The sequence below is a fragment of the Protomyctophum parallelum genome (assembly GCF_964188405.1).
Source record: "Protomyctophum parallelum genome assembly, chromosome: 1".
Classification (NCBI taxonomy): domain Eukaryota; kingdom Metazoa; phylum Chordata; class Actinopteri; order Myctophiformes; family Myctophidae; genus Protomyctophum; species Protomyctophum parallelum.
In genome coordinates, this window is record NC_139697.1 from 65,472,797 (window position 1) to 65,496,834 (window position 24,038).

The 24,038-nt window shown below is 43.8% G+C and overlaps 1 protein-coding gene across 1 annotated transcript; it reads right to left on the reverse strand.

Annotated features, from left to right (window-relative positions):
• Window positions 1-7,792: 7,792 nt before the first annotated feature.
• LOC310854462 (DNA-directed RNA polymerase III subunit RPC9-like) lies at window positions 7,793-8,218 on the reverse strand (the record flags this gene model as incomplete). Its single annotated transcript, XM_083759123.1, has 1 exon — window positions 7,793-8,218. One exon carries the CDS (start codon window positions 8,216-8,218, stop codon window positions 7,793-7,795), a length of 426 nt encoding a protein of 141 aa, XP_083615249.1.
• Window positions 8,219-24,038: the final 15,820 nt, after the last annotated feature.

Sequence of the window (24,038 nt, forward strand, 5' to 3'; positions counted from 1 at the left end):
TACACCTCAAGTAAAAGTTAAGTAGCCTAATGAGTTGGAGGAGGCTGTTTAATTGGTGAACATATCAGTTTTACTCTTCAAAACAATATACAGACAGATACAAAGGATGGGTGAATTACAAGGCCAAGGGAGAGGTGTCGCAGGGAGATCTATTAAGTAATCATTAATAGTTGATTACTAGAACAGAAATTACTGATCAAACAAATTCACACTCATACCTGGATCTTCCACCCATGCTACTTTCCACCACGTGAGTTATGTTTTGTTGTCTTTTTTTTCCCCCACATCAGAATTCAGTTTGTAAATACATCAAAGATGTGAATATAATCCATTTCTAATGGATGAAGTCTTGGCCTGGAAGAGACTTCATCAGGTGGTCTCCAACCTTCTTAGAGTGTTTAAACCCTCAACCACTACACTCTCCAGTTGGCAGGTCAGCAGTAATTGGCCAAGTCACTGCCACTCTCCTCCAGGCTTCCAGCTATAGACAAGTCCACAAAATCAGACCATGATCTGATGGTCTGAGGTTGACACTAATGGGTTTGATGGGTGTACTTAATCCCCTCAAAGGTAAACACTTTAAGCATTGACCTCCAGGAACCTTACCTCAGAGGTGACTAGTTTAAGCCAGACTAAATCTAAATATAAGATTTAGAAGCTTTTAGTGTTTCTAGTAAGACTAAGGTCACATTCTCACCTAATACTTCGGTAGACTCGATGTGAATGGGCGGAGAAGTTGCGATTCTTGCATATTTAATTTGCTGCGGTTTGCCTTCACACTGGCTGTGTCAAGCGCAGCAAGGAAACGAAGCAGGGAATTTTATCAATGTGTTCAATTCATAAAATACACAGTGGAGCTAGTGTTAAAAAATACTTCGAGTAATAGTTAGGACTTTTCACTTCCGATCACCATATAGCCTACAATTGTTATGCATATGCCATGTTAGCTATGCCTACAGTTTATAAATCATGCTGAGCTAAACATGTGTTTTAATTTTGAAGTATTTATATTTAAACAAGATGAAGAAAGTCTCCACTCGGATCCCCACACACAGTGACAGCATATCCACTGTAAGTCAATGTAGGCTACATGAAACATGATGCATCTTTGAGAAAACTGGACCATATGATATATAGGCCCTACTTTACAAGAGTATACATGTGCAAGCAGCCCACCCCCCAAAAATATTGATTGATTGGTCATGCCTAGCTGAGCCTGATGCCTGACACTGCTTGTGTTGTTTTTGAGAGGTGGGCACACCGTCTCCAAACTCTCAATCATGAAGCTTTGTGTGTCCCTATGTCTGTCTATTTCGAGGTGCGAGTTTGCGACACCTGTCAATCTCAAAGACACGTGACCAGACTTCATATTTTGAGGAAATTGAAGGGAAAAATAAGTATTTATTAGGCCTAATTAAAATGTCATGACTTTTCAAGTTTTCAGCAAGTTCACTGAAGATTAACTATTATACAGGATCTCCTCACTGGTCAACAAAAACACCTTGAAGACCCTAACAGGAGCCCTCGTACAAGGTTTCTTCGACTACGCTTGCACCTCCTGGTACCACAGCACCTCAAAGGCCCTTAAAACAAGGCTCCAGTCCAGACTTACAAAAACAAACTAGGCTACTACTTGGCCTCACACCCCGAACCCGCCTCACCCCTGCCCACTTTGACAGGCTGGAATGGCTTAGGGTTAGAGTACAGCACCTTGCAATGGGTCTGGTCCACAAGATTCACTACACCAACAAGATACCTGTCTAAATACTAACTTAATGTCAACGAAGTCCACACCCACAACACCAGAGGGAGTTCAACAAACCATGTGCAACCCAGATTCTGCATTCCCCCTCACTGTATATATTTATTTTCCCTTTTTACCTCCTATGATGATTTCCTTTTGACTATATAGTTGTGTATATTCTCTGTATATTCGTACGTCTCTAAATGTTTTGATTAATTGAAAATGGTTTGTCCTATTGTAAACAAGTGTAATGCTTTATGGTGTCGTCCACTCACTGTTAACAGTTTTTGTATTGAGTTGTATGTACTGTAATTCTGCAAACTGTTAATACATCAATCAATCAATCAATCAATCAAAACACATATCACAAAAAAAGTAAAATCGTTCTACTGTTATTGTTGTTCCACGAATATGCTTCTTTTGACATAACGGTGTACTATACAACATCGAAAACTTGCACCATGGCATAGCAAGAAGTGACCAATGAATTAAATCCACCTGCGATTACTGCGCAGTACTACACACGAACCGCTAGGAGGCGCACTTGACCATATTCTTGAAGACAATAGAGGGCCATGGTTTTTGCATCCAGTTCAAACAGTTTGTAGCCAGGTCTATTATTGGAACCACTGCAGAATGGAGTGTTTAACACACTCCATTAAATGTTAAATTACATAAAATGTTGATTAAATGTTTTGTAGTCCCCCCCCCCCATTTTTAAACAAAATCTTAAAAAATAAATAAAAACAATTATTAATATTAATTAATAATAATAATAATAATAAAATGAATGCTTAGGAACATTTACAGATATATCTTCATATAATTGGTCCTCTAATGCTCATTATAAGAGTTGTTCATTATAAGATTATAGTACATTTTCTGTCTGCTCTCTCGTGCTTATAGGGCTGTGGAAAGAACCTAGAACCTAGCCTTGGATCAAGACTATTGTAGATGCATTCTGATTTCTGTCTTTTGATTGCGTATATCATAGATAGATACGAAAGCAAAAGTCAGACTTGATCAAATATAAAAAAGACATACATCTGATCCAAGGCTGTTCAGAATCCTGCCAGTGACATCCAGTGACATCACCGGTAAGCAGGTTTGGTCATTTATTTCAAACAATTTTCAACCTTTTTCTTTTTCAGCTTGCTAACTTTCCAGGAAGAGAGAGGCTGTAGTTTCTATTAGCCGAATCACCATCGATGATGTCACTGGTAGGCATGGTTTATGAACTGTCCAGAGCTCTCAGACCAAGTAAACAGAAATGGTGCATTAATAAAATAAACAATGTCAATTTGACTGACATAAGTAGTTTTCAATAACTTTTCTATAACTTGGCACCTTGAACAGTTCGCCACATTTTTGCCTTGCCTATTGGTTATTTGTCTGCTGTTAGATCAACTGTCTATTACTATAATGCTGTGACTGGATGTGATCAAGTTCAAATACACCATGGAATAGGCAAGGGGACAATCTGGAAGTGGAAAACTGTTCAAGGTGCCAAGTGCAACCTAAGTTTGCTTGGGGATCTAACAGACATACAGAAACTGTCATGTCACATTTTAGGTTCACATATTTGTTCTCATATTTGGTTCACATTTTTGGTTCACATTTTAGGTTCGCACTTTTGGTTCACATTTTTGGTTCACATTTTGGTTCACATTTTTGGTTCACATTTTTGGTTCACATTTTAGGTTCCTACACTTCCCACTCCCACCTCCAGCTCCATTCCAAGATGGCCGAAATGTTTGCCAGCATGGCAGGAGCTTCTGATTCCTCTTGGTGATTCTTCTCCCCTGTGCTAGCCCTTTGTTACTCATCGGTGAGTGATTGTAGGCTTGGTGTCTTCATCACTGGATCAACTGGTTAACTGTTTTTGACTTTGTATTGAAAGTATTTGAGTTCTCACTTGAAAGCATTTGATTTATGATTGAATTTATAACACTTTTGTTTGAATAAGACTGATATGAAATACACTTACTTTCTTATTTTCTAAGACAATTAATGTTGTATAAGCCTACAACAGTGATTTTGAAACAAAGACTGATTTGGACACCTGGCCTTTCAGGTCAGGTTTTTTTTCTTCAGTTAACCTTCAAGAACCCTGCCCCCACTATAAAAAACCGACCCTGTCACAATTCCATGGTCTTCTTTTTCTCAAGTCTTATTGTGCATATTATTCATATTGCTTATTGCCTTCCTGCTTGGTCCTGCCTTATCGCTGCTTGCAGCGATTTCTTTTTCTAGTATTTTATTATTAATATTATTTTTAACTTTAACCACTAGAACCCTATAGCATCACTATTCTGAGGGGAATTTTTGCAAATGTTTTCTTTATTTAATTTTTTTAAGCCATAGCTTTTTTCTTAAAATATAACACAATGTGTATAATTGTGTATGTCCAATAGCAGCATTGAGTCATTATGTCAACGTCCCATACCTGCATACCACACGACATCTCAACATCTAAAAATATATTGTCCAAAGATCCAAGCTCCTCACCTTCCCAGAGGAATGTGCTGAGGTGTTGAGGTTCTCTGAGGTCACACGTCAGTCAAGCCATCTGTCACGGTTTGATCTTGAAGATCCAGGCGGGAATAAAGCAGAAAGGACAGCATTAATCTGGTGCAACATGTCTGTGAAATGATGATGTAATGCTGTTGAAAGGCAGCATCACATCAGCAGCTTCTGATTTAAAAACAAATTATATATGCCTTATTATGCCATTTTTGCATGTGACGATAAGTCCATAAGTAAGTAAAGAAAGATAAGAAAGTAAAGAAAGATCCTATAGGGGAGGGAGGGAAGGTGCATAATAAAACACCTTTATTAATGCATGGCATGTCAAAATTGAAGGCATTATAAAAAAGAATGTCCACAACTGGCACAACAAACAGGTCTATAGGCATCTGCTATCTCTCTGTATGTTTTTGCATAAGTTGAAAGACTACCAGTGTTCAGGTCGTGTATACAGCCTACTTGTGGTGCACATACTGTATAAGAAGTTACTTAAAGTCCCTATAGATGGCATATAGTGCCAGTCACGTGTTTGTAACGTGTGGAATGAATCCACACACATGAGGCTCTCTTAAGGCACTCTATGTATATGGATTCATGTCTCGCCTGGATGAGTCCTTATTATTGAGGATATATATAGTCGGCTCTCTGCCGGTACTCGTTCAGGCTGCGCAAACACTGGAGAGTCAGCCTCTATTTATGATGTTCTGTTTTTGTTTTCTTTAAATCAACAGTTTAAATATAATAATAATAATAATAATAAAACTTTATTTGTATAGCACCTTTCATGACATCAAATGCAGCTCAAAGTGCTTTACAGAACAATGGAGAATAAAATAAAAGCAAAGCATAAAAGAAAAGCAAGGCAACGACATTAAAAAAACAAGCAGTAATGCAATACAGTGAGGACATGAATAACACAAAATATAAGATCACTTAAAGGCAATGTTGTAGAAGTGGGTCTTGAGCTGAGCTTTAAAAATGTCTACAGAGGCTGCCTGACGAAGGTACAGAGGGAGCTTGTTCCATGCCGATGGCCCGTAGAAGCAAAAAGCTGCTTCCCCGTATTTTTTAGTTGCCATTTTTTTAGGCAAAGCGAGCAGGCCAGCAGTGGAAGACCTTAGCGAGCGGTTTGGGACATATTTAGGCAAGCAGTCATGTAGGTAGGAAGGTGCGAGACCATATATGATTATTTTGGGAGGGTCCCGGCCTGAAAAGGTTGTGAACCACTGAGTTAAGGGGTCCTAGTAGAAAGTCGTTGAAGACCCCTGCTCAAAGTACAGTAGCTATAGAGCCTTCACTAAAGCCCATGAGATCATCTATTTTCACATAAACATAGTATAGTATAAAATAGGTCTTAATGGTTGTTTTGATGTATGTTTTGTAATAATAACATAAATCTACAAAAGTTCAATCAACAAAACTAAAGTTTTAAAATAATTGCCTGTGAGATGTAGTGGAGTAGAAGTAATAGTAGAATATTGAAAAACGGACAAACTCCAGTACCTCAAAATTGTACTTACTGTATGTACTGTACAGTACTTGAGCAAATGTTGCTTTCCACCACTACTTGTTACCTAGGATGTGAAAAACAAAGTGTTTTTTCCCCCCCTCAGAGAGGACATATAGGGCCTTCGGAGTCTTCGGAGTTCTGAGCACTGACTGAGTTCTGAGTTCTGACTGAGACTGAGTTCAGCTGTATGGCTGTCAAATAAGATGTATAATAATAACAAGCAATAACAAACAACTCATTGAATGCTGCAATGCTTCGTCATTTTTTTTTCTTCTTTTTTTTATCTTTCAAATGCAATAATTCGCTAGCAAATGGAAACAAAATACACTTGGGTATTTGATTGATGCTCTAAGCCATATTTCTAAATGGATTGGAATATATTCAACAGCATAACATGATGCATATGAACACACACACACACACACACACACACACACACACACACACACACAGACACACACACACACACACACACACACACACACACACACACACACACACACACACACACACACACACACACACACACACACACACATTTTGTTATTATGGAAAATAATAATATGCTATCGTAAATTATGCAAACAACACACACATTTATTATAGGTTGACCATACCACCAGGGGACTATACTGTCCAATACAAGCAGCAAGTAAATGCACAGAATAACAATTGGATGTGCCAGATTTACTGTCTACATTTATTATGGAATTCACCATATCCTGCTGCCTTTTATTGAGCTTTTTCATTCATTTATTGTGCCAACCCCGCCTCAGGTATGGGCACTGATGGAAAGAGGAAAGAACACGCCCCCAGACTTTCAGACTAGTTTTGAAATGATGAAATGTGCTGTGCATACTGTATATATTCAAAATCTTAGTTGACCCGACCAGGGTCCCCCGGGGGCCAGGGCTTTATACTAGGTACGCTACTATTTCCTAAACACCATCTCTTCACTGAATGTCTGGTTCAAGTTCAAGTGGTTAAACTTTAAAGTTCAAGTTCAAGTGGTTAAACTTGCCTTGTATGTCTGGCAAGGAAGCACAGCATTATTATTATGCATAGAAGTGACTGTTCTATACACTTATTTGCATATGGATGTATCTTACAACTGGGAAAAAAGCCTGGGTTTCGACTCCCGAGGCTACCATGAATGCAGCAGAGTCTGCAAGGAACTGATAACGTGCTCAATAGTGGTGGACACTGGACAGGCAACAGCCATGGTTCTTAAAAGTAAATAAAGTTCTGTACTTGCCAGAGTACCAACAAATGAGAGACAAATAGCTACAAGGAAATTATTTCTGCGCACACGCGAGCCCCGTATACGCGCACTTAAAAATAGGACTGGACCTGTCCGCGTGTGCACGTGTGTGCGTATACGCGTAAACGTGTGCTGAAAAGGCTGGTGTAGCTCGGCCGTAAGGGGATGGGGACTGTCCATAAGTCAGACGGGGATGGCTGATGTATCCTGTGTGCAGCTCGACTATCCCTGAGTCCAAATTGTTTGGCTCGGGCCAGGTGTGACCGCCGTCGCCCACCCGTACAGAAATCATAACAGGAAGAGGAAACAAGCAAGGTTATTAAATTAAAGAGATAAAGAAAAATGAAAGCTACAATATGCATGAAGACCTTAGGAAAATACAGTATTGTATGAACTATTTATCAGACTATTGTCAGTTGTACATCTCCCAGGGGTCAAAATGAGATTGTTGTGTTACAAGAATAATCCATAGCAATAAACAGACAGTTCTGGGATTGGATTGAAGTAATGTGCTGATAAAAAAGAAAAACTGAGTTTATTGTCCAGAGTGCAATACAATATATAATGTGAAACTGTCAACCTGCCTTTTTCAGAGGATGGAGGGGGGGGGGTGGGATTGTTTGTTTGTTGTTTACATATTAAAAATGTATCACGTGCTCATGTTGCCTATAGTCGCCTCTTTTCGGATTGTTTTCATAGACCTGGTTGCCCTAGATCTCTCTTGCAGAATCTGAAATCAGAAACAGTGGACTCATGATCCATCCAGGGCATCTTTCTGTGGATCTCCAGGAAGGATGCCGCTGACGGTATGAATGAGCTCGTCAATCTGCTCCTCGCACAGCCTCTCTCCACACTCCTGCACTATCAGGTGGATCTCCACGGCCGTCCGTGGGCTGAGGTTCAGCAGCTGTAGTGTCTCAGCCTTGGTGAGTTTGTGGGGCGTCGTGGCGATGAGGAACTCTTTGACCGTGTCCGGACCCTGCCTGCCGCAGGGCGTCTGCGAAAGGTACTGCAACGTCTCGGACGTGACGGCGTCGAGGTTCTGCTGTCCGGCTGCTGTGCGTTTGTTGTTCTTCCCGCTGTCGTTGTCCTCCTTCCTCTGGTCCTTCAGATCCGTGAGGAGTTTGAAGACCTCGTAGTTGCTGAGCATAGCAGCGTTGTTGTCCTTCACTTCCATGTCGACAGACGTGTCAGATGAAACACAATCTGTCTTTTGAATGAATGTTATATTGATGGCATGTGATGTTATGCCCATATACAGTATCCTTATATTCAAATTGGCTGTATATATACTATGACACTATGACTCACACATAACCATATATAGAGTACACTATGACTCACACATAACCATATATAGAGTACACTATGACTCACACATAACCATATATAGAGTTCACTATGACTCACACATAACCATATATAGAGTTCACTATGACTCACACATAACCATATATATAGTTCACTATGACTCACACATAACCATATATAGAGTACACTATGACTCACACATAACCATATATAGAGTTCACTATGACTCACACATAACCATATATAGAGTTCACTATGACTCACACATAACCATATATATAGTTCACTATGACTCACACATAACCATATATATAGTTCACTATGACTCACACATAACCATATATATAGTTCACTATGACTCACACATAACCATATATAGAGTTCACTATGACTCACCCATAACCATAATATATAGTTCACTATGACTCACACATAACCATATATAGAGTACACTATGACTCACTCATAACCATATATAGAGTTCACTATGACTCACACATAACCATATATACTGTATAGTTCACTATGACTCACACATAACCATATATAGAGTTCACTATGACTCACACATAACCATATATAGAGTTCAACTCTTAACGAGCTTACACTTAAGACGGAGGGTGGAGGTTGGAGGTGAGATTTATTGCAGATGAATTGATTACAGTATGGAGCTGGGATTGAGTGAATGGACAGAGAAGTGACTGACAGTATGATAACAGAATGATAACAGAATGATGACGGTACGAGGAGGAGACAGTGGAGGAGCTTTGGCGTGGGCCCCCTGGGGACGGACCAGAGCCTCGGTTCGGATCCTGCCTGGCGGAGGCAGGGGGGGCTCTTGAGCCTGCCCCCCTGGGGCCGACCTGGTGGAGCCTGCTGCTGGGCGGTCGTCGGGGAGGTGGCGGGTACCTGAACGGAAGCACAGATGAGCGAAGGGAAGTGAGGACCGTTTATAAAGGGGTGCGGACAAGGTAACGCAGATCTGATTGGAGCAGACGGATGATGGAGCATTACAGCTCTAAGTTGAACTAACGTTAACAACTAAAACTTCAACTCTTAACGAGCTTACACTTAAGACGGAGGGTGGAGGTTGGAGGTGAGATTTATTGCAGATGAATTGATTACAGTATGGAGCTGGGATTGAGTGAATGGACAGAGAAGTGACTGACAGTATGATAACAGAATGATAACAGAATGATGACGGTACGAGGAGGAGACAGTGGAGGAGCTTTGGCGTGGGCCCCCTGGGGACGGACCAGAGCCTCGGTTCGGATCCTGCCTGGCGGAGGCAGGGGGGGCTCTTGAGCCTGCCCCCCAAAAGGAATTAAATAGTGCGCGCCTGGAGGAATGGTGCAAACGTCTGGAGGAAGGAGTAAATTAAGGTTTACCTGGAAGGGACTATACAAACGATGTTGGAGAGATTCCCTCGACGAGCCGGGGCCTTTAGCGAGAAGGGATCCGTGGGAGAGTCAGGAAGGCCCCGCGCCATTGGAGCCTCACGACGCTGGTGCCGCCGACATGGGAGCCTTTGCGGAAGGGGCTTGTGGGAGAATGGTTAGTAGGTATGGTTGGTAGGCGAACAGCCCGATGGTTAGCGAGCCTCTGGATGGTTGGCCGGAAATCGTTTGCCGGCGGAGTCTGTTTGGGATGAGAGTAAGGTTGGTTAGCATGGCATGAATGAAACGTGAATGGAATGATTGTTTAGCAGGCGTCCTCTCGACAGAGGGCAGTGAGTGAGAATTTGATTAGCAGGCGTCCTCTCGACAGAGGGCAGTGAGTGAGAATTTGATTCGCCTGGCGGGACAGGGAGACTCCCGACGGAGGAGGCCTGCGTGGCCGGAGGACGGGTCGACCGTCGTTTTGGAGGAAGTGAGTGGGCGTCCTGGAGAGGGAGAACATGTTTAGAAGTGGGCAGAGGAGGAGGTACCCGCCACCCGACACATCCACCAGTCAATGTAGGTACCGCGCTGGAAGACACCATGGACTTCTGGGCATCGAGCACGGAGGCGGAGGAAGGTCTGACGTAGGAGGAGAAGGCGGAGGACGACCAGTGGCCCGAGGCTTGCAGGATCAGGACGGAGACGCCGCTGGCAGCAGCGGTGGTGGCGGCTCCGATTCTCAGGGAGTGGCTGGAGTATAGCGGTCAGGAGGGAGACCACATCTTAGGAGCAGCGAGCGGAGATGGGAGGCGAACTCTCTACGACGACCTCAGACGAGCCCTCCAACGACGACTCCGGTCATCTCGGTCCTTCGTACATCTGGCCAGCTCCTTGGCTTCCGCACCGGTATCTTTCTTTAGTGCGTCTGCCTAGGAAGGTGTGGGACGTCCTCTCGATCGACGCCCAGCGTTGGTTCCCGCGGTGCGGCCTTGGCCGGGAGTTCTCGATGGCGGTGGCAGTGACCAGCTAGTCTCCTCACTGCTATCTTCTCTGTTATACTTGGTAATGGCCCGTACGGATGCTCGTTGGTGATGTGCTCATCCTGGTTGATGTCAAGTACCACGGAGACATCCTGGTGCAGCACCCGTCCAGGGATTTCCGTGGGGCGGAAGTGTCCGGCATTCACGGCCGAGGAGGAGGACGGTCTCCGCAGTAGCAGGGAAGAAACTGGTCTTAACGTGGAGGGGTAGGAGCACGGAGGAGAGGTACCTGACCACGGTGCCGGACTAGTAGACGCCATGGATCTCTGGGCATCGAGCGAAAACTGGGCGTCGTGATGTTTGACGAACGCGGCAGACCCGAGGGGAAAGGTTTGACGAACATAGGTTCTTGGGCTATGGCTGACGCAGTGGACGTGGAACCGAAATTATTAATAGTGATATGGCCGACTGCGGGAAACTATTCCGCTTGGAATTCCCCCCCAAAACTGAAGTGGGAGCGTAGCACGGTGGCCTGAGCTCTCCGAGCAACGGAGGCTGTGAATAGGTTATGGCTTAATCCATTTAGGCCTAAGGCGGATTCTAAAAACGCCTCTGAATCCTGACCTAAGGTTTCTGAAAAACTTCAAATATTTATAAAGCAGCATCGAAATTTTACATTTGAATACTGTACGTACTGTATGGGTTCCCGGCCTGAGGGGGTAAGATACCGATAGGGGTTCCCGCCCGGAAATGGGTTGAGGTGAGTGGTTTGAGACGTTGAGTGGGTGGTTACCTATGAGTTTAGACATTACGGCGCAGTTGAGACGTTGCGGTGCGTGGCTGTCGAGCTTAGCTGGTGCAGTGCATGGCTGCCAGAGAGTTTAGCTGTTGCAGTGCGTGGCTGCCGACTGAGTTTAGCTGTTGCAGTGCATGGCTGCCGACTGAGTTTAGCTGTCGCGGTGCGTGGCTGCTGGCTGGGTTTGGCTGCTGCAGTGCGTGGCTGCTGATGGGATTAGGCTGCGGTGGATGGCTGACGAGTTCAGCTCGGTGGGGGTCCGTGTTGAGGCCTAGCCGGGAACCTGGCCTTCCAGGCATGCGTGAACAGTGCTCGTTTCCCTGATGATCGCCGAGCAGGTAGCTGGACAGGAGGGGCACAAGCATGGAGTTAGTATGGTCGGACCGACGTGGCAGTTGGAGTGAGAGTAGAATATTAAGACTTAATTGACGGGAGAAACAATGCAGTTGACGGGTGAGTAACAGAGAAAATCTTAGTTAGGTACGGCTCGGTGAGCACGGTCTCGCCATCGAGAAGGTCGACATAGGCGGACCTGAATCCGGAGAGAAGACAGACTATGCGCCCACTGCGCGTGAATGAAGTGGAAAGCGAGCTACGCTTTCTAACCGTGTGACGAGTCCTAAATGAACGATTTAGGGGGACAGCGGGAAGCCGATCCGCGCACTTGAGCCGATTCCTGAGCGAACGCAATGTGATAATCACACCCGTGAGAATGAGGGGCGCTGGTGAAAAGGGGGCTAGCTCAAGTTAACTAGGTGGTGAAAGGTCAAGTGAACGAGCGGTGCCGGCATGAACATTAAATGCCGTGAATGATAGGAACAGAGTGGCGTAAAGAGGGACAATATGGCAAGCATTTTCCCTTCATTGACAATGTAATAATGGAGCGTTCTTGAGGGTCTAACGTCGATCAGGGGGTTAGACATGGAATGAAAACCCGGGAATAAACCACAGCAAAATGTGACTTATTGAGCTGATAGTGGGAGCTCCGACCTGTGAAGCTCACGGCTTGTAGATCAGCTATTTGGACGTGTTCACACTGACACACGCACGCCTCTCTTTTCTCTCTTCTTCTCCTCTTTTTACTTTGTTTCTTTTCCTCCTCCTTCTCTTTTTTCTCTTTCTCCCTTTCTCTCTTCTCTTTTTCTTTTTCCTACGATTACGCTCAACATCTCATCACAATCCACATGATTGAAGCATGAATCTGGAGCACTAGTAGATTGCCAGGGCATGAATGAATGGGGCACCGAGTTGCCATGTTGGAGGAGACAAGCGCCAGGTCCGCGAAAACAAGTCACGAAAACTAACTTGAATCATTATGAAAACGATCCGACAGCGTCAGATAATTTACCAACATGTAACACTGAGGGTGCTTCGAATGAACCGTGGGTTTAAACGACGGCGTCCACCCGGCAAGTGATTAAATAAAACAAGCCTGAGACGCTTATAATGAGCGGACGTGGCAACCTGACGGCACCGGACATGCTCAGAGTAGTCTAGGAGTCTAAGATACGATAGTGGTGACGCTAGTGTAGCGCCGGCCGCAGCTAGAAGAAAATGCAGGCTTTAGACTCTCTTTATAAGGATAGATGACGAGGAGTTTATCATTGGAACGCCACCGGTCGCTCCGTTTATTATTATTCCATCCAACAGCTCATCACAGCCAACACTGGCGCATCACAACACTGCGTCATCAAAGCACGCCAGCCTTCAGGCAAAAGCAAACGATCCTCGAGCCTACACTAGTGTTGACTCCCGTGGCAAAAATGGAATGCGGAAGTGCTCGTTCTATCTCGGGGGAAAGTTCCGCCAAGGAACAAAGTTTGGAACTAGACAAAGCGTGTCGCCACTCTACACTGTGGACGAACTAAAACGCCGTGTATGATTTTAGACCTGCAGCCTGATCTATGCTACGTTCACGGGATGACCAGTAGCTTACTGCCGTGAAAGCAACGTTTAATGCATGATCGCCCAGACGCCACCTTAAGCAGTAGCGAGACTCGTGGCATGAGGCATTAGCAGCAGTATACACTATACAGCATAAGCAGCCTTGTAACGGCAACGCACGACATACAAAGCACTGAGCAGCAGCAAGCAAGCAGGGTAAAAAGTGGCTAGTGCGGAGGCAGCATCGGAACGGAATCGAAATTAGGCTGTTAGCAGTTACGTTTGTTTTGAAGGTTGAACCATTCAGGTGGATAAATAGCAGTGGCGAGCAATTAGAATGATACTGTATCTGATGGAGGCATGCAGGGCCTGGGACGCTGGCGAAACACCCGACGGTGTGTCCTGGGATGAAAGCTGCGGCCGTGGAGGAGTTTGTTGACTCTTGAACTTGGATGGAAATGACGAATGAAGAAGGTGAGCTGTGAGCTCTCGAACGTGTCTGTGTGCTACCTGAACGGAAGCACAGATGAGCGAAGGGAAGTGAGGACCGTTTATAAAGGGGTGCGGACAAGGTAACGCAGATCTGATTGGAGCAGACGGATGATGGAGCATTACAGCTCTAAGTTGAACTAACGTTAACAACTAAAACTTCACTATGACTCACACATAACCATATATAGAGTTCACTATGACTCACACATAACCATATATAGAGTTCACTATGACTCACACATAACCATACAGTTCCCACTGCTGCCATGTCATCATGACATATATCAGTATATTATACTGATGACATCAGATCTCCATATATGGGCATATGTCAGGCTCTGTGTGCTGCAGAATGTTTGCACGGTGAGTCATGTGGTCCAGATGGCTGTCACACACCTCGCTGTCTTCTGGAAGCTAAATCAATATCAGTTCACGCTCCGCCGAGCTGGGAAGACAGAGGCTCCACACGGCTATGCATGCATGTGTATACAGACAGTACACACACACACACACACACACACACACACACACACACACACACACACACACACACACACACACACACACACACACACACACACACACACACACACACACACACACACACACACACACACACAGTGCAAGCAAACTCACTCTGTCTGTCTGTCTGTCTGTCTGTCTGTCTGTCTGTCTGTCTGTCTGTCTGTCTGTCTGTCTGTCTGTCTGTCTGTCTGTCTGTCTGTCTGTCTACAGTAGCTCTCTCTCTCTCTACAGTAGCTCTCTCTCTCTCTCTACAGTAGCTCTCTCTCTCTCTACAGTAGCTGTTTCTCTCCGTCTCATCCCTCTCTCGTCCTCCCATGGTCCCTCTAAACAGATAGTGTATGGCAGACAGCTAACCTGGTCCCTCTAAACAGATAGTGTATGGCAGACAGCTAACCTGGTCCCTCTAAACAGATAGTGTATGGCAGACAGCTAACCTGGTCCCTCTAAACAGATAGTGTATGGCAGACAGCTAACCTGGTCCCTCTAAACAGATAGTGTATGGCAGACAGCTAACCTGGGCCGCTGCCATCCCATTAGCATGATGTATTGCTGTTGACAGGCGGCGGGGACCAGACGGATCCCAGGCTTTTAAATCCTCAACCTTAATCCTATGAGAACTTTGTGTCTCAGGGAGACGACATCACGTCCCCATCACTCAAGAGCACCTTTGTTAGATTGGAATGATCTCTGTATTACCAAGGGCACACCAATCAAAAACACAGTCATTCTAGGCAACCACAATCAAAACAGACCCCCCCCCCCCCAACACCACATGCACCCTCAGCCCCCAAAGGGAGCCCAGAAGGAGATTCTGTTCTTGAACAAACTGTTATGTTTCAGGTACTGTCTGTCTGTCTGTCTGTCTGTCTGTCTGTCTGTCTGTGTGTGGGGAAGCATTTTAGATGGAGAAGGTTAGACACCTGTTGTTAAGGAACCAAAATGTTGTAACACTTTCTACACATTTATAATACATTATGAGGGCATTCTTGCATTATAATGCACTATGAATGCCCTCATAATGCATTATACATGTGGGCTTCATAGAAAGTGTTACAACTTACCAATATATTCAAAGATTTGCAGAAATGTTCAAGAATAGCAGATCTATTTGTGCCACGCTACGAGCTTGTATATCTGCTATTTTTGAATAGCCAAAATATAAAATAATGCTCTTTTAGCTCAAATCTAAAAAGACACAGATGCTTTGCCGGTTTTAAAGATGGGGTGTAATGGCTTTTTGGACATTTTATTTTGAAGTTTCAGTCTAAAATGAAAGGCTATGTGTTTTTGAACCAATCAAAGTGTCGCATCCGTTCAGGCTGTAGCTCTGTGACGCGGAGTTTGTTTACAAACTTTACAAGTCAGACATGGGCAGCAAAGTATGCAGCTATTTACGTGGCTTATTTCTAACCTATAATGTTTTCAGATACATATTTTAGCGTGTAATTAAGTTTAAAATGAGAGTAGTTCTGTAATCAACACCAGCTGTGTTTGGAGGAGCGTGCAGCAATGGGAATCAAACAGGTGAATGAAAATGTTATTCATGCACATAATCACGCATCACATTTTCGTTCAAAGGAAGTAATTCAAATTAGATTTGTATGGACTTTTGATAAAAATACACACAATTGGAAATGTTCCCATTGTTTTGGCATCTATTGTTAGGTATGCCCATATGATGACCACGGATATGGTCTAACAGTGTCAAAAACATATATTTCATTTCACTACGTCTGTAAAATGGGCAATCTACTCAAGTCTATAATTCCACAGCCCTACGCCTGCTACTACTATCTATTAAAGAACCGATCATTATCCACCCAGGGTTCACAGTACATCCTCTGGCAACACAGAGCTTCATTAGAGGCCCGTAGCGCTTCACACCAGATCAATATTTTCCAATTGATCAGCTGCAGATACTGCAGGTCTGCAGCACTGTACAACACGTTGTGAAACATTCTCATAGACTATGAGAATGTTTCACAACGTTTCTGCCTTTTCTCTGTCCACAGGACTATGAGTCATAGTCCTGTGGACATGCTCCTTATTGCAGATATTTCATAAGAATGTGGCCATTTCCCCAGAGAAAGATGACACTAGTAGTAGTCATTTTAATGCAATACAAACTATTACAGATAAGTCAGTGGTTCTCAGCCTGTGTGTCGGGACCCCCACATGATTTGGGGGTGGTCCCCAGATGACAGTGCTTGTCAGGGTGGGGGGGGTCCCCAGTTTGAGAACTTTGAAAAGGTTCACGGCATGTGTTGGTGACAGCTATATGGGTCACGTGGTGTTGTGTGCTACTAGCCTACGTCACTCATAGAAAGTCAGCTGTTCGCAAAGCGGCATTTTCATGAATGGAAGGAGAGAGGGGGTGAACGGGGAAGGTCCAACTTTGTTGACCGCAAAACGCTTTTTACTATGATGTGATTCACTGTACCAGGATGTATCAGGAGGTCAACTGCACATTTACCCCTGGTTGTCTTTGACAACCAGGCAGTGGAACCTGTGACTAGTATTAAAGCTATAGACTCCAGACACAGGGTGCTGAATTAGCTGGGACTGACAAGGCTTATAAGACTTACTTATTTAACCTTTCTGATGCTCAGCAGGGTCTTAAGCAAGAATCAGGTAAGATGTGCGTAAGATGTGCGTAAGTGTGCGTGCATGGTTAGTATACAGGATTCTATGGACATTCATTCAGGTGCGAGAAGTTGTACAATGGGATTGAGGAGCAAAATGTGCAATGGATAATCAATGGGGAGCAGGTCGTTATAAACTAGAAAAATCACACCCGTGTGAAGTGAGTGGTGCAACTCCGTGTGGGGGTTCCCGGGGGGATCCAGGCCCACAGGAATGCACCCAGGGGGTCGGGCCGGTTCCGGAGTGCCGCCCCGCGTCCGAAACGGTTGAGAAATGACAGAGTTACCATGTGACGGTCCCTCTACTGTACCCTCTACTGTACTGTACTGTACTGTCACTGTACTGTACTGGCACTCCCAAAAGCATCATATATACAGTAGCCTGAGCTAACGTGTTAGGTTTCTGGTCTAGAGGGGCGGGTCGCGGCTGAGATTTGCGCACGCCCTGATTGGATCTCATCGATCTGTCCGTCACCCCCGGCCCCTCCTCTCCCCCCTAGTGCAGCGCTACGTCACATCATTTGGAGCGACGCCCACCCGGAAGGGTTGACTCCCACTTTTAGACCAGAGCGGCCAATGCGTTCCTCCAGGCTTTCAATTTTTGCACCAACAAAAATGAAAGCCTGGTACCGAGGCTATATATACAGTTAATACGTGCGTGTGTGTTTGTGTGTGCATTAGGTTGCGCACAGGAGGTGAAAAACAACCATGCTGTTTTCGTGCTCATACCCAGCCATCCAGCCACCCACCCACACACACACAGCTCCGTAAGGGAGTGGTTGCACCACTCAAAAAGTGCCCCTTGGGGCACAGGTCTCACAGGATGATAGCGTTTAAGTTCTGCCTCATGGCCTCATTGGCCTCATGGTGGCGCAACAACGGGCAGATGTGGAAAATGCAGGGAAAAGGTTTTGTCTTGACTTCTAGGGAGTGCGCGTGCACGTACAAAGTTGTACACAGATTGGTGCAATTATAGGTAAGAACATGAATTGGCCTGTTATAGCGCCACCATGAGTCCGCTTTTCTTAAGTTTCATTTCTTCATCTGCCTAGTGGTGCATAATTTCACGGAAATCGCACGCTGTGTTCATGATTTGAGGAATTTTGTTAAAAACGGACGGAGTGGTCCGTGTTGATCACATGACTATAGAGATAGTGTATATCCCGGGTTGCATGATGTAGGATACAATGTGTACGAGTAATATAGAAATGTGTTTTGCAAAAGTCGGCCTCATGGTGGCGCTATAACAGGCCATTGTGGAAAAATTGGGGCAGAGGTTCGTTGTTGGCATCCAGGGAGTGTGTGTGCAAAGTTTGGCATCGGCCGCGCCAATGGTGCCAGAGATTAGCTGTACGCAGACGGACAGACGGATGCACGCACACATGAACGGATGCACGGAGTGCAAAACATACTCTCTCCCCATGCCTTCGGCCTGGTGGAGACAATAACCCTTTAACCTCTACTGTCTCGTTGTTGGGGTCTAATCACCCTGTCTGGGTCTATTTCTCTTCAAGAGAGAAAGAGAGAGAGAGAGAGAGAGAGAGAGAGAGAGAGAGAGAGAGAGAGAGAGAGAGAGAGAGACACAGAGACTCTACAGGCTCACAATCTAATACTGTACGTAGGAATCAATTCAAAATTTCAAATACCATGGCACAATTTCACAAAGTCGAAGTCTTGGAAGACATTATGTAGAATAGATAACAGCATCTAAAATCCTGCTGCCATGATATCTAGCAAACAGGCATTTAAAAAAAAAGCTTCATATTTCAGAACTTATTAAATAAAAAAAGATAAATTGTCTCTTCTATCAGGTTTCTCCCCAACGGCCCTGAAAACTGCCATTATATCAAGTAATTAAAAAAAGAATAATCTATTCTAGACACCTCACTAATGAACAATTATAGACAGACAATAAACTAAAATAATTGACAAAGCAGTTTTTCAATCGAACAAATCAATAACTACATGTGCCAGAATCTTCTTTTTCTTCTTCCAATTAAAGACAAAACTGAAGTAATTGTTTTTTGAAGACAAGGAAGAACGATTAAAAGTCAAAGCTCTGTTTCAATCGGTAACGTTAAGAAAACACAACCCAAGGCAGAAAAGGATTTGTTTTGATCTGTGTTATTGGATTGTTTTCTTGTTGTATGTTGTGCTCTGAGGACCCCTTCGGAAACTATAGTTGCTGCAACTCAATTTGTGGGTTTTCCTCTTGAGAAATTTCAAAAATGAATACTAGTTCCAATATTTCCCCCCTAGATTTCTCCACTGGAATAACTGAGTCACACACAATCAGGCAAAGAATAACTCTGGGAATACCCTTGATGGGAAAAGAAAAGTAAGAGAGAGAGAGAGAGAGAGAGAGAGAGAGAGAGAGAGCACACAGAGAGAGCACAGAGAGAGAGAGAGGACACATGAGTCGGATTCAAACTCAGGTCCTCATTACTGGCTGAGCCACCAGACCAGACACAAGTTATGTGTTATGAATAATTATGTAAAATGATGATGTAACTTAGTCATATTGTTCCTGCTGTTCTACATACTGCCAACCAGATGAAGAAATCACAGATTGAGGCTTTACCCTTTGCTTTTATATGAACTGTCCGAGACCATTAGGGATTTATGTAAGATGCTTCTGAACATAATTGCTAGTTTGACCACTTCAAATGCTCTAATTTTTTAATAATAATCAAAAATAGCCAATCTACAAGCTCTCAATGTGACAGACAAGTTGCATTGAGAGCTTGTAGGCTATGCAACATGCTTCCATAGACTGTAAACTTTAACCCATGCACTACTACAAAAAAATTAAAAGAAATGGGGAGACAGACATCAGAGTGAGAGAGAGACAGAGACGGAAAGAGAGAGAGTCAAAAGGTCTTAAGATGTGAGCTTTTCTTGTCTTTGCATCCCTAAACCCCCACAAACCCCTTCATCTCACTTCCATGGGATTTATGAATTATGAATTATTTGAAGAGTAAGGGATTTTTTCCCCTTTTTTTCTTTTAATTTGCAATTTAAGGGCCCCCGAATCTCTGCAATGCTAAATTATTCATATATTCAAATTAATCTGACTTTAAGGACCTTTCCCCCCCCCCCCTTTCTTCTCATTCTTTCATGAATTTAAAGTATATGTGTACATTATAGAGTATCCTTCCGGTGGCTAGAGCAGGCAGTCCTGACTATTATTACTGCTGCAGGCATTTAAGTTAGTTCAAGAGCGTTATGCTCAAAGTGGTCTCTGTGTTTGCTAATCGTTGGTATGCCGTTCATAATAATGTGTGTGTGTGTGTGTGTGTGTGTGTGTGTGTGTGTGTGTTCACATCTGTGTGATCAGGGGCACACTCTGGGTTTGAATATATTGTCTATAAAAATGTTTCTCTCATTGGTATTCTGGACAAAATACAAGGCTTGCAGACGTGTGTGTGTGCGCGTGTGTGTGTGTGTGTGTGTGTGTGTGTGTGTGTGTGTGTGTGTGTGCCAATGTCAAGCGTTCTCCAGTGTGTGCCCCAGGGTCTGTGGAGATCTTTTTGTTTTGCATAACGCATGTGGTGTGAAGAAGACAAGCTGGGGGCACGGGGCATGTTTGTGTCTGAAATCTGAACTCTGGGTGCAAGACTTTTGTTAATATTTCACTGAGACCTTGGCTGTGACCAGTGTTGATTTTTGACAGCAGATTTTGACAAAAAAGTCAGGCCCTGATGAAGTGTGGTTGAAACATGTTGGTATAATAAAGGCTGTTCCCAGTGCCCGGATCTCACAATTGTTTTATCTTAGTTTTAGCTATCATAGCTTAGTTTTATATTTAGTTTTTAGTTGGTTTTCGTCAGAGAAAAAAGTTACTTGAACATTTTTCATCATAGTTTTAGTCGACAAAATGTGTTTCTTCCAAGGAAGTGTTTCTTCCTTGGGTTAGGTGGTGTAAAGTAACATTCACTCAAGTACTGTACTTAAGTAAAGTCAAATTTTTAGGTATTTTCAATTTTCAGTACTTTTTACTTACTGTTACATTCTGCATAATTAGTACTTTCTACTTTTGGTACATTTTGATATCAATACATTGATATCAATACATTGATATACATTGCAGTAATGGTACTTTGTAAAACATTTGTGTCCTTTTTCCACCACCACCACTGCTCGGACAATAGACCTATGCATTTGGCTTCCCACAGGTTCTGAGTTGCTGATCAGGTGCATTGGGAGCACCTGGCCAGTGTTCCCAAGGTGCACTATAAATGGCTGGGCGTTGGCCACGCTCAGTCTCTCTCTCCTTCCATGAGAGCAGCAGCATCTTTGCATCATCAACTCTCACTACCCACACACTACACCTTAGTACTCTAGTATTGTTTGATTCATATGTTTGTTTATATTGTAAATAAATATTGGTTTGTGCACTTTTAAACAGCCGTGTGTCTTCCTCCTTTGTTATGACCCAAGAGCCAGGTCATAACATTTGTGAGCTTGTAGATCTGCTAGTTTAGCTATTTTTGATATTTATTTTACATGCGATGACAAATGATTGATTGAATACTTTATTAGCCAATAACCAGAAATGCAAACAGCACGTGGCACAGTAAGACATCAAACCTAAAAGGTCCTGGGGACTTTCCATTGTGATCCTATGTATTCAATTCATCAACATTGCAACAACAAATATACACATTGTTTATTGTTTAACATGATTATATTATTTTACCCTTACATTTTTTACATATTCCATGAAATGAAAAGCAAAGGAGCAGGAAGAAGATAAATCTTCCTTAAATGGATGGTGGCAGAGCAGTAGAATGAAAGCTTTTGTGTTTACAGACAAGGTTTGAGGCATATGGTCAACTGCTAGCCCTGGAACATGACTGCCATGATGATTATCATGACAGTCATGCAGAAATTTTGCCCTGTTTTTTGCGCTCGCTGCATTTACAAGATTTCCGTATATATAAACATTCAGATTTAAAATATAAAGTACCCACAAAGTGTCCCACGGGTGTTAGTTAGTAGCAGCGCCAGTGATTAGAATTGCTGCGTCCCGCGTTGTTTAATTAAAAGCATTTTTGTCCGAGCTCCCCGGCTACTTTTTTCAAACGGGGTTCGTTTGGGAAATCCACAGTTGCACACCGGGAGCGCACTCGCCTATTAGTGCCACCCTCCTCCCGACCGATAGGGGCGCGTAGTTGAAAGCCAATGGCAAAATAACACCTCGGATAAAAATGCTTTTTATTAAACAACGCGGGATGCAGAAATTCTAATCGCTGGAGCTGCTACTAACTAACACCTGTGGGACAAATTGTGAGTACTTCTGAGTAAATCTGAATGTTTATACGGAAATCTTGTAAATGCAGCGAGCGCAAAAAACAGGGTGAAGTTTCTTCATGACTCTCGTGAATACGAGAGTCATGAACCATGGCTAGGTCAACTGCCAAAATCCAAGGCCAAATAAAAAATGGATGAATCAGAGTTCTATGCTCGTGGAAGGGTGCGGATCTGTGAAGTATAACATCTATTCTGTGTGGACCCAAGATTAACGTTTCTCAACCTGGGCTTTACAGTTGACTTGATAAAGACCTTCAGAACACTATCGTCGCAGTCCCGCCCCCTTTCATGACGACGCCAGGCCCAGGAAATAATTCCCAATGCATTTTCCCCATAGACATTTCAAAAAGTATTTATTTAAAGACATTTTAAGCGTCGTACGAAGCCAACTCGAGTCGTGACAAAAATATGACAAACAAACACAATATTTCTAATTATTTGTTTGGGCCAAAACATTGTGTTTATTGTCATGATTTGTCACGACAAGAGTTGTCCAGACACGGCTGAAGCAGTGAATCCCTAAATGGAGATGCGTTGCACACCCTCGGATTATTAGCATGCGTAGCTCTTGCCTCACTGGGGCAGCAGTGGAATGGCACGCGATCACAACACACAACCAAACCCAGCCCGGCATGGTCCTCGTCTGCCAGGATTAGTGACAAAAGCCAGCAGAGACCAGCGCTCTCTTATCTCTATCCTTCAGTCCCTCATCCGGGCAGATTGAACTAAGCACACAGGCGTGCGCACACGCACGCACACACACACACACACACACACACACACACACACACACACACACACACACAAGTGTGCACAGACTGAGAAAAATTCCAAACAGACGCACAAAATATGCATGCACACAGTACTTTCCACCCTTGACATACTAGGCTACATTGATAATTAGCATTTCTGCACACGCCACAGCACAGGCCAGTCCAGTGTTTGTAAGGAATCTTGGGAATAGACTCTCACTGACTGACTGACTGACTGACTGTAATGTATGCATACAGCATGCGGAGGACGAACGGGGAGCTGAATCTTAAGTGGTGCTGATCAGTAAATTAATGAAATTACGTGCCGCGATCTTGATCCTACAGACAGCACTGACTGCTGTCTCTGGTAGTCTGCCCTCCTCCCTCTGTGCTAACAGTCGCCTCGTTAAAACATTCCTCCACGAGCTTATTAAAGTCAAATCCAAAGAAAATATATTCCCAGTTTGCCACACATTCATCCACACGACCTTCAGTTGGGATTCCAGCCAGGCCCGGTCTGAAGCAGTTCAGACTCTTGTTACTTCAAAGTGCTACAGGGAGATCAGTTAAATGGCTACTGTGCAGCTGCAGCATGGATCTATTCTAGGACAGAAGGCTCTCCTCTTCTCTTTCTCCCTCCAAATGTCTGCCTGTCTCTTTTATTTAGCTATTTATTTTATCATTTGTTTTAGTTTTTTATCACCACCATGTTTTTAATGGTCATTCTGACAGAGATGATGTTTCAGTGGGAGAGGCCTATCTGACAGATGTTTCCAGAAATCACGAAAGCATCATCCAATCTAGGCTATTCCCAATTTGAATCACATATTGAAGCGTTCGCCTGTGCTGCTGTGCACATCGGAGATAATGCACAACTCCAGGTACGAACTAAAAAAATTGAAGCTGATCATTCACAACTGTAA